Here is a 12,446-nt window from a genome sequence, read left to right as displayed (position 1 = left end):
CTAGCAGACTGTTGACCAGTATATACTGTTCAATATTGAAATACCCAAAAGACTATAGACTTGTTCACACTGTTCAGTAGTGAAATACCTTTACATACAAGCTGTTTACTTTTATACATCATTTAGTTTTGAAATAGACTTGCAATCATGTGCAGGAGTGAAATACCTAGCACTTCACTGATTAACTTTTGTGTTATATTTAAGGTAAAAAAAGGCTCCTTGTCTGAAACTGCTGGCTTCATTTCAAAATAATTTCACACAAGTGTTCCTTAGGTGACGATGTACCAAAATTTAATTACTTAATATGTACAGAGTATATGCGGGTTATATTGGAGTCATGCCCATCTGTTTATTTTTTTATAGTGTCTGCTCCGTATCTTAATGTTAGGAATCGTAAAACTAGCAACAGCTGTTAACTAACATCAATTTTTTATCTCATCAACCCAGCATGCAGACCGCACATCTAGGCTGCTTGGTACAAGGTCAAAGTCACCCTTGGAGGTAAAGTCAAATAGCTTTAATTTGTGTCGGCTCCTTATCTTCTAAACTGCTAGGAAGCCATTCATAAAACTGGCATCAGTTATGAACGTCGTCAAGATGACATGCAGAGCATGCCACCTGGGCCACTAGGTCCAAGGTCAAGGTCACTCTTGGTGGTCAAGATTAGTTAGCTTAAATTCATGTCTGCTTCAGGTTGCTTAAACTGCTTGAAAGATTTTCATATAAAAAATAGCATCAGTTGATGATGAGGTGCAGAGCAACAAGACCCTGGTCACAAAATCAAAGGTCAAGGTCACACTTCAGAGGTCAACGATCATATAGGTTGTGTCCAATTTATAGCTTTTAAACCATATGGTTGATTTTCATAAAATTAGCATCATCTGTTAACATCATCTAGATGACATACAGAGCACATGACCCAGGTCATTGGGTCCAAAGTCAAGGGCCCATTTTAGAGTTCAAATAGCCTAAATTTGTGTCTGCTACATAATTATGTTCTAAACTACAGGAAGGATTTTTATAAAACTAGCATCAAATGCTAACTCCATTAAGATGGCTTGCAGAGTACACAACCCAAGTCACTAGATCCAAAGTCAAGGTCACACTTGAAGGTCAAAGGTCATAATTACAACATAGTGATAACTGTAGTTCTGCTTTGTTAGAAAAACATGGGCATGATTTGTCAAGATCGTTGATACCAAATGTTGTGCTCACTTTTCTCTTTAGTAGAAGCTTTAAAAATATTCTCTTCAGAACTCCTGACACAGTTTTGAAATAATTCCTCACAAGTGTTCCTTTGGTGACTGTCTACAAAGAGTGTTCAGATTGTTCTGATTTGTCAGAAAACATGGCCGCCAGAGCTAATAATAAAAAAATCTTCAAATGGCATAATTCCGCTTTAAACCTTGTTTTTGATTCACATGAAATAGTTCAACCAAGAGTATTCTGATTTTTTTATATTCTTCAAAATAAATGGAAGCCAAAGCTAGAAATGGAAATATCTTCACTACACCATGGAAGCACATTTTTGACCGAATTACTGACTTTATTCCTTTCTCGATTATCAAATGTTTAGACTATGACCACAATTATTTCGGAGAACCAGCAAATCAGTCAATGTTCAGGCTAATATTCTTGCATAAAACCTTTGTTTTTTTGTCGATTTCGGGCATGCACAAACAGCAGTATGTCTCCTTAATCACTGGCTTAATTTTGAAGCAATTACACAGAAGTGTACCTTGGGGGAGCTGGGGGAGCAACCTTCTCCCAAGTTTGTTTCAGTTGTTTTGATTTGTCAGAAGTCATTGCTGTCAGTGCTAGAAATAAAAAAAAATCTTCAAATGTAATTGCCTTGTAAATTAAGTGCTGGTCCTGTTTTGAAAAAATTTTACTTTCATTATTGCATTCACACTATTTTTTGTTTGTGTAACTTAACTTACTTGTAATATTTTTCTTCCATTTCTAGCTCCTAAAATGACCCGGATGAGTGTTCCAGCACCAATGCTATGATCTGGATCAGCAAAAGTTGGCAGTTGATGATGGCAGTATTCCATATAGATCTACTTATTCCATTGACCTTTCTAAAGACAGATGTTACAACATAATGAATGCCAATAAACTAGACTGGTACTTTGTCACAGTGTTGGCCAGGCTGGTTATTAGCTCTGAAAAGTCATGTGACCTTGGCGTCTGCTGCAGATTTTGTAAGACCACCGAAACAGTAACATCATGTATAAGTGATATGAAATCATGCAGACACAAAAATGCTTCAGTGTGACAGCAGGTACAGTCAGTTGTAAGAGTGAAATAAACTTCTGTATATTGGTCATCCAGAGATTGACAGAGAAGTTATAATTTTGTCATCTATCAAACTTTCTCAAGATCAGAAGAGTACAAAGAAAGGAATTATTAATAAGACAGTTCTGGTTGATATCTATGACTTACACATTAAGTTACGATTATTTTTACAATAAAGAGATATTACTTTAAAGCCAACTGCAAAACCATATCCTTATTTATATTGGCGTTTCAGGTCTCCAAGTGGAGCAGTTGTTGGGTATCTAAGCTTGTTTAATGGTTGTATTTTTAAGACTACCTTTTCCTTACCACTGGCCAGATTTGATGTATCAACACTATGTCTGTTTATCATTTAGTGTTTTTCAGGTAAATGATAAAAGTTTGTCTTGACATTTTTTCCAATACTGCTAAACATACAGGCAGTGTTTGGAGAAATTCCCCTAACTGAAAGTAGTCTTTTATTTTAAGCATATAGGCCTTCTGTGTTTTGGCAGCTTTTTAAATGCCTTTGATTCACCTATAGAGAAAGAATGGGACCATAGATAAATTAACCAGTCAGGTTGGTACGATATCAGGATAAAACTTTAAAGTGTTGTGATTTTGTAAAACTTTCATAATCTCTTTTTCCATTCAAAGATACAAAATTACCAATTAAATGTATATATTTAATCAAAGTTGAGAATTGCGTGTGCATTATGATTAGTCATGCATTTTTCCCCTATCCAACTGCATTATACTTTTACCATTTTTATACAGCACTATTCTAGTACTTCATTTTGAATATGTTCACAACTAAATGTATAACTGAAATCTAAACAGACTTTTTCAGTATTGTTTTTTAAGCTTACCTGTGAACAAAACAAGGTTCATGACGTTCGAGTTCTCCAACATTGGTCATTTGTTTACATATTGCATTTATAGACAGTATTACAAAAGTTTTCTGGCTACTGTATTGTACCAAAATTCTTCTCTCTGCTTACTTGGATTTGTGAATTTTTGAACTGTGCTTAGTCCTATTTGACCAAGTGAAATGAAGTTAAACAATATCCAAACTTAGACTGTTCAGTACCAAGGATTGCTGTACATATGTTTCGTTTTCTGGAATAGTTCTCCTAAATTTTGTTTTGGAAAAACAATCAGTACAAAGCCAAAGTTTACCTGTTATGTTTTAGATCGATATTTGATGAACCATTCTTCTGTTCACTTCTTGGAAACCAAGTACTTGTGTCATATAACAGGCTTCAGTTGTGACAACATTGAGGCTTGGATCCACAACCCGAAGTTGAGCAGCCAACACCTAAACCACTAGACCATCACTCCCCTTTAATTAATACATTAGTGCTTAGCAAGTCCAACGGTAACATATCGTCACCTCAACGCAACAAAGTCGTATCTTCTTATAAATTTATAATAAGATATGACTTTGTTGTGTTGAGGTGACGATATGGTTTATACATTTTTGATTACCATTTTTGAATACCAGCCAGTGCCATTAACATTGTGTTGTGATCAGTTGAACTGCCTACTACACATTTTGCTTATGGAACAAGAATGCCATCCTGCAAATCAATTTTGATTTTGAAATACTCTACTTACTGAGTGGACAATGTCCATTTCCTAAATTTTGATGGATTTAAAGGCCATAACTCTGAAGATACATTATAGATAATCCACTTGGTATCTTCTGGCTCAGGTTAAGTAACCAAAAGTTGGTAACAAACACTATTGAGAAAATAGAAACTGTTGATAGCAAGCCTCAATGGGTAGATCCACATCTTGTTTTTAACTGATAATTAGACTAATTCTGTATACCTGAATGAATTGAGGATTTTTTATCAAGCCTGATTATGTGTTACAGTATAGAGTTTATATAATAAGCCTCCATTTCTATGATGTAAGATAGATTTTAACAAATGCTATGTTATTTTATTTATTCAATGACTTTATAGGGAAAGATATAAGAGTAATTGTGAAGAGATGTAGAAGCAGTGACATCCTCTGGGTTTGTGCAATTCTCTCATGTCTGTGTTTTACATAGTTTTAACAATCTGTACCAAATTTGCAGCCACTTCCCCACTATTTCAATTTGTTTTCATAATTGCTGTGACTTGTTACTAGATATATACATATATAGGCCTTAGAATTAAGAGTTATATTTATGTTAGAAATGGTTAGACATAAAAGTGTTTGTGTTTAAGACGTTTCAGCGAGCAAGTTCCAATATGAAGATTTTTTTCAAATTTGGCACAGAGGTAGACTAACATTTGCTTAAGCAATTATTGCGTTCATATAAGCATGCTGTACGGCAGTTAAAGAAACTGCATGTACACATGATTGTGACGTCATTATTTACTAATAGTAGACAGAAAAGCATCATTGTGTTTATTTTTTGTCGGACAACCAGTAGGCATTACTTTGGTTATGATTTTCTGTAAATCAGATATGCATGCAAGTACTGAAAGAAGTTCTTAAATAACCATTCTTCCCTCCCAAAGACTTCATCAAAACTGGGACAGTGTTTGAAAATGTCAACAACAAAAATTCTCTATAAAAATAAATCGAATCTTATGTTGATATACTCATTTCTGGCTAGAAATGTAGCAAATATTTTACTGCATCGCAAAATAGAAGAAAAATCATAAGATTTTTTTAGTGATCATGTTACTTTTTGTGCTTTTTAAACTGAATTATATTCCTTAAGGAAAATAATGATAACACAGTAAACTATGGAAAAAATATCACGGTTTTCATTATACAATATTATATAGAGAATATTAGGTTACTGTCTGATAAATTTAAATTTATTAGGCGAGTTGAAGAAAATATATTAGGCGAGGCTCTGCCAAGCCTTATATTTTTTCGTAGACGAGCCTAATAAATTCAAATTTTTTCAGACAGTAATCTAATATTCTATTTATCCCACCTGTTCAGAAAATTGGGTAAAAGTCGTTGGAAAGAGCAACAGCATGCACACTTGACGTCATATAATATGACGTTTGCTAGTGTAATTCAGTTTGTGGAAAATTGAAAAAATGCAATAACTTTTTTGTTTCTGGATAAAAACTTTTGATTTTACCACTTATTTTCTTAGTTGGAACATTTCCAATACAATGGTAACAGTTTCAATGAAAAATTCGGAAACAAAATGTTTTCAAGTGCTGTAAAAGTGAAAACTAACAATAACTTTTTTGTTTCAGGATAAAAACCTTTGATTTGACCACTCATTTTCTAAGTTCAGGCATTTCCAATACAATGGTGATGATTTAAATGCAAAGTTTTGATAAAATAAGTGATTTCAAAAGTGATATCTTGACACTGACTAGATAAAGCAAAGTTTATTAGGCAGGCCGATATTGTTCTATATCTTATATGAGGGTAGGATAAAAAAAAAATATTGGACCTTGTATAAATGTTATTTTTTGCCAACTTCTGCTTCTCCGTCATAAATCCACATTTACCCACCCCCACCCCAATGGCACATTATTTTAACAGAAATAAATGAAAATACTGGTGCTTTTCATAGAAAAAAAAAACGGTATGTTTATGAAAAATATCAGTTTGTTTTCTTGATAGAGAATGATGCTTTTTCTGAACTACATTGTTGGGGGGGGGGGGGGGGGGGTGGGGGTTGAATCTGATAAAATGAAATGTGCAGTTTTGCAACAGAAATTTGAACGTGTGTAAGAACTCCTCATTGTTCAAGTCATACTTCTTATCTATAGTAGTAAAACATACTAGTTGACAATATTGTTGTTTTATAGTGTGTATACATGTTAGTGAAGATTTAGCTCTATGGTGACAACCATATCTATGATCATTTGGAAGCACAGAATGAACCATGCAAATTATTAGCAAACTCAGTTAATATAGTCTGCTCACGAGATGTAATGGAATGTGTAACACTGACTTTAGTGGAACCCTGTTACTGAGAAATATTTAATGGACTCCATGGTCCCAAAGGACAAGAAAAAGAAAATACGACAACACAGAGTTCAAGTGCAAGGATACTTTTTCTGCTGCCATAAGATCTTTTGGAAGCTTAGAGAATGCAGCCAGTATTAGCAGGCTTTGTTTGCGTTGCTTAGTTTACGAAAAACTGTAAAAGTTTTATCCCCTGAAACGTATAATATTTGGTATGTATTTGGAGCATCATCAAACGGACAATACAATACCAAACACCAGTTACGTCTGCAAGGCCAGTAGAGCTCAAGGCCCTCAGGGGCATCTTGTTATTTACTTTCTATTTCTGATAACAAAATTATTATGTTCTTTTTAGGGCTTATCTAGTGATACAGGAGTTCATTCATGTTGATCATTTCAGTCGTTTACTTTGAAACTGAAAATGAGTTTTAAGCAGTTGTAGTAGAAAGACATATGTTTAGTTATTATGGTATTGAAACACATGATTTGTAAAATTGTGATAGTACCGTTGTTTTTAGTTGATTCAGATTGTATTACTTGTTAAATATTGTTATATTTTATCCATTTTGTTAAAACTACCTCAAGAATAAGATACAGAAAGGGTCCTGTACCAAAATACAAAACAGATCCTAAACCAAAAATACAAAATGTGTGCTATTATATATATGTATATATATATATATATATATTGGTATATTGTTTTGCTTGTGTTGGTCGGTTATTAGAACATTTGGTTTCTTATCTATAACAAGAGAAGGCTTTAACTTTATAAGATGATTACCAGTGGTAAGTAGATGCACCTTAAGGTTTAAGGAGTGATTAGGTCAAAGTTCAAGGCCACAGCAACCTTGATACTGAGGAGGGTTAACCTTGAGACTGAGAAGGTTAATTTGACAATGCATATGACTCTGTAGTAACCAAACTTTTGGATGATTGTCTGTGGTCTGTAGATAATTTGTATTGTTTTAGGGGTCAGTAGATCAAAGGTCAGGTTAAGGAATAAAATTTATTGACTGCTTGCTTGTAGTCAGTTAAATACCCCTTTTGTTTTTTAGTGTTATTAGGTCATGGTCAAGGTCATAGTGAATATTTTGGAGGTCAGTAGGTCAAATATAAAGTTATAGGGATCTCGAGACTGAAAAGAGTTCTTATCAGTGACTTGATAACATGTTTGCCTGTGGCCATTCAACTGTATGATTTGTTCACTGAAGGTGGCTCTTGTTGTTTTTGAAGTCAGTAGGTCAAACGTCAAGGGTACTGTGATCTTGTGACTGAAAGTTTTTCTGATCAATACCTGGAGAAGAACTGGATCCTTGTTATATTTGAGGTCAGTAGGTTAAACGTCAATTAAATGTCCTCAAGACTGCAACAGTTTCAGAGCAATAACTGAAAAATGTGTTTGCTTACAGTGATTAGAACATGATTTTTTATTCTGGAGGTCAAAGGTCAAGGTCACAGTGACCTTGAGACTTGAAATTGTTTCCTTTTTATAGCTGGAGAATACACAGTTCATCAAACTTCATGATTGTCTTTGGTCTGCAGAAGACTCCCTATTATGTGTTGGGTCATTAGGTCGAAGTGCATGGTTACAGCGTACTCGAGACTAAAAACTACACATCCAGTTACCTCTGACAGGTCGTCATGTGGTAGGGCCATATCTGTTTGATAAACAGATCTTGTTTAGGTTCCATTGCTAAAAATAATTTCGATGTTTAAGTCTCATAATGACATCAGTAAGAAAATGATCCTGATATGTAGTTAATTACTGAAAATGGAACATAACTGTTGATACTCTTTGAAAGCAAGTTTAATGTTATGTTGTTACTTTCCTTCTTAGAATTTTTTAAAAAGTTGTCAAATAGAGACTTAAGAGTAGACCCTAGATTCTTTTGACATGTTTATGTCAGTTTCATGGCTTATCTATCCTTACCTTTTATCTTTTATGGAGTAAACTGATTACATGTACAACAGTATGTAACCTCTCTTTTATAGCAGTGCCCAATTGACTGTACTTCATATCATCACTGTTTTGAAAAAACAAGAGCTGTCAGAGGACAGCAATGCTCAACTATTCAACAGCCTTGTCAGTTGAATGAAAATAAAAAAGTTGAAAAGGGGGAATAATTTTGTAAAATTGCAAAACAGGGTTATGGAACCTGTAAAATGCATATCAGTTCATGACAATGGACAATGGTGTGAAGTTTCAATCCATTCCCATTAGTTGGTACTGAGATACCAGCTTACATACAAAAACTTAACCAAAAACTGCTAAGTCAAAAAAGGGACATAGTTTTGTAAAAATGCAAAGTAGAGTTATGTAACCTGTGCATTACATGTCAGATCATGACAGTGAACAAGTGTGTGAAGTTTCAATCCATTCCCATTAGTGGGTACTGAGATACCAGCTTACATACAAAAACTTAACCAGAAACTGCTAAGTTGAAAAAGGGGCATAATTTTGTAAAAATGCAAAGTAGAGTTATGTGCAGTGTAAGTCAGTTTATCACAGTAAATTAGTGTGTGAAATTTCAATCCATTCCCATAAGTGGTTACTGAGATACCAGCTTACATACAAAAACTTAACCAAATCAGGACGCCAACGCACGAGTGAGCCCAATAGCTCTACCTATTCTTTGAATAGTCCAGCTAAAAATCAAAAGGATTAACTTATTTAGAGAATTTCTTGAGAAAGATCTTCAACAGTTTTGCTAGCTCACTAGCTAGTGAGTGGATGCTTGGCATCTATTATTTGCCTTCTACATTTTTCTTCAGAAAATTGTTTTTAAGAACTACATGTTACCTCACCTGAACATTTCACTTGAAGCAGATTTTAAGTTTGTTCAAGCAGCAGGGTCCTTAGGACCAGACTTAGGGAAGTCTTTAAAAGGTCATCTCCATCGGAATGCAACTCTTGACGTAGAAATTAGATATTAAACTTAAAGCATTATAGCCACTGATACCATTTCAAGTTTGTTAAAACTGGATCAACCTGACAAAATGTAGGGCCAATATAGATGTTAGATTTTTTTACAGAAAGAAAATAAGTGTTTACATGTAGTATTATCCTATGTTGTTCAGTGGGGGACACTGCAATCCAAGTGGCAATGACAGCAAATGTTTTGCTTGAAAGCTGAGCAAGGAAACCAAAAAAAGTCATCTTTTCTGAAAGTACTGAGGATTTAGCTAAATTATTAGTTAAGGAAGTTGTCCCCAGAAACTTGCAATGATTCCCACATCAGACATATATTTCCCACTCTAATCAAAAGGTGAACACATGAAAATTCTGAGTAACAAGGTTCCAAGTTCGAAGTGACAAACCAAACTTATCAAAGTAAGGACCTTTAGTTAAATAAGGGACACAAGTTAATTATTAAAAGCAAAAAAATATTTAAAAAGTATCAACAATTTATTCAGCTTGTAGTTCTCCACTATATGGCTCATTTCAATCTTTTTTTTAAGTTGCACTTGTATGATCAATTTACACTCTAAATTCGAACAGTCACAAACATACAAGCTATCCACAAAAGTTTTTAGAAAATTCTTTCAAGTGTAGAAGAGCAGACTTGTCAATCAAACACACACACACATTTGTTGTATATTTTGTACTAGTGAAAATACATATTTTATATAGAATTTTGTTATTTCTATCCGGTTTTATCCCGATTGAAATTGTATATGTTCATGCAGAATTGACCGTTACTATAGATAAAAAACTGTGAATTCAATACAAAGCACTTGCATGGGTTAGTTTGTAATGCATAAAACTGGTATATAGATGTTAAATATTTTTTCTACTACTAAGCTTCTTTATTGTATCCGTAGTTAAATAAATTTGTAGAGGATGAAGCCAAACAATGTAATAATCTTGTCACAAATAAAATACACATTATAATAGAGACATACCTTATTTGTCTCAGACAATTCTGTAGAATATACCTAGTCTCAGATAATACTGTAATGCACACCAGTAGAAATATGCCACCTTTAAGTTACTTTGTTTCAGATATTGCAGTAGAAATATACCTTGGCATATATAATACTGTAATGCACACCAGTAGAAATATGCCACCTTTAAGTTACTTTGTTTCAGATATTGCAGTAGAAATATACCTTGGCATATATAATACTGTAATGCACACCAGTAGAAATATGCCACCTTTAAGTTACTTTGTTTCAGATATTGCAGTAGAAATATACCTTGGCATATATAATACTGTAATGCACACTTCAGTAGAAATATGCCACCTTTAAGTTACTTTGTTTCAGATATTGCAGTAGAAATATACCTTGGCATATATAATACTGTAATGCACACTTCAGTAGAAATATGCCACCTTTAAGTTACTTTGTTTCAGATATTGCAGTAGAAATATACCTTGGCATATATAATCTGTAATGCACACCAGTAGAAATATGCCACCTTTAAGTTACTTTGTTTCAGATATTGCAGTAGAAATATACCTTGGCATATATAATACTGTAATGCACACCAGTAGAAATATGCCACCTTTAAGTTACTTTGTTTCAGATATTGCAGTAGAAATATACCTTGGCATATATAATACTGTAATGCACACTTCAGTAGAAATATGCCACCTTTAAGTTACTTTGTTTCAGATATTGCAGTAGAAATATACCTTGGCATATATAATACTGTAATGCACACCAGTAGAAATATGCCACCTTTAAGTTACTTTGTTTCAGATATTGCAGTAGAAATATACCTTGGCATATATAATACTGTAATGCACACCAGTAGAAATATGCCACCTTTAAGTTACTTTGTTTCAGATATTGCAGTAGAAAATATACCTTGGCATATATAATACTGTAATGCACAACAGTAAAATATGCCACCTTTAAGTTACTTTGTTTCAGATATTGCAGTAGAAATATACCTTGGCATATATAATACTGTAATGCACACCAGTAGAAATATGCCACCTTTAAGTTACTTTGTTTCAGATATTGCAGTAGAAATATACCTTGGCATATATAATACTGTAATGCACACCAGTAGAAATATGCCACCTTTAAGTTACTTTGTTTCAGATATTGCAGTAGAAATATACCTTGGCATATATAATACTGTAATGCACACTTCAGTAGAAATATGCCACCTTTAAGTTACTTTGTTTCAGATATTGCAGTAGAAATATACCTTGGCATATATAATACTGTAATGCACATTGCAGTAGAAACATATTTTGTATCTCAGATAAAGCTACATGGTATAACACTAAATATTTCTGAAGTTTTTTTATTCTTGCATAATCACTTCTTCTTTCACTTTATAACGACGTCAGTGGCAGAAAGAATGAATATTATGAAGAAAGAATGAATATTATGAAAACTTTAAACTAACAAATATTTCATATTTTGAGTACTTAGAGAAATTAAGATACTGACAAGTCAAAATTTAGAATGTTGTCATTGATTTGACTGAAAATGTTACAGGATTTATGTTATTGTAGGATATTTGTTTAAATATGATTTTTCTGATATTTTGTTTGAACTATTTATATAAAGAAGTTAATTAGAATTGCTGAGACTGATGCTGGGAAGTATTTAACATGTCTCCCAATGAGATACATTGATTTTGTCTTGTCTGTCTGTCACAAAAGTTTGTCTGAACTTCTTCTCTGAAGCTACAGATGGGATTTCAAATCAAACTTCATAGGGATTCTCTCGGCCAGTTTTGTATATCCACACATATTTCCACTTAAAGGTACATTTTTGTAAATCTGTAAATCTATTTAAGATTAGCTAGAATGCATTATTAAAGGGAGGCAATATAATTACAAAAATATTATAATTACTTAAGAAGTAATATATCTCATTTTGTGATTTTGTCACTGAATAAAATCTTTGTATGGAGTTCAGATGCAAAGTACATGTATATGTTTTTTGATGATTTGTTATGATTGCATACAATCTGTCATTTACTTTTGGTTTTGCGAGTAATAGGGTCTTAATACTTGGTTTTGCTGTAACTCTGTGATTCCAGCAGGTATGCAAATTTTGATTCCATACCTCATGTTTTTATTTCGATGTAAATGAGATGTGGAACCAAAATTTGTAGTCCTGTTTGGCGCCATATAACCTATACTGTGTTGGTGCGCCATAAAACCCAAATAAATAAATAAATTCTATTTTCAAAAAAAACTTGCATCCAAAAAGCTGATATGGCTGGATACTGCATATTGATTCAAATTTCTGTTTGAAGT

The 12,446-nt window shown here is 33.3% G+C and overlaps 1 protein-coding gene across 1 annotated transcript in view; it reads left to right on the top strand.

Annotated features, from left to right (window-relative positions):
* Positions 1 to 5,895, top strand: part of LOC123551487 (uncharacterized) — an 84,903-nt gene extending 79,008 nt beyond the window's left edge. The window contains exon 9 of the mRNA XM_045340463.2: positions 1,967 to 5,895. Within this exon, the coding sequence (XP_045196398.2) occupies positions 1,967 to 2,010 (44 nt within the window). The 3' untranslated portion in view covers positions 2,011 to 5,895. The remainder of the gene's footprint in view (positions 1 to 1,966) is intronic.
* The last annotated feature ends 6,551 nt before the right edge of the window (positions 5,896 to 12,446 follow it).

Source organism: Mercenaria mercenaria, chromosome 4, assembly GCF_021730395.1.
Source record: "Mercenaria mercenaria strain notata chromosome 4, MADL_Memer_1, whole genome shotgun sequence".
In the NCBI taxonomy this organism is placed as follows: Eukaryota; Metazoa; Mollusca; class Bivalvia; order Venerida; family Veneridae; genus Mercenaria; species Mercenaria mercenaria.
This window is presented reverse-complemented; position numbering and strand designations above follow the sequence as displayed.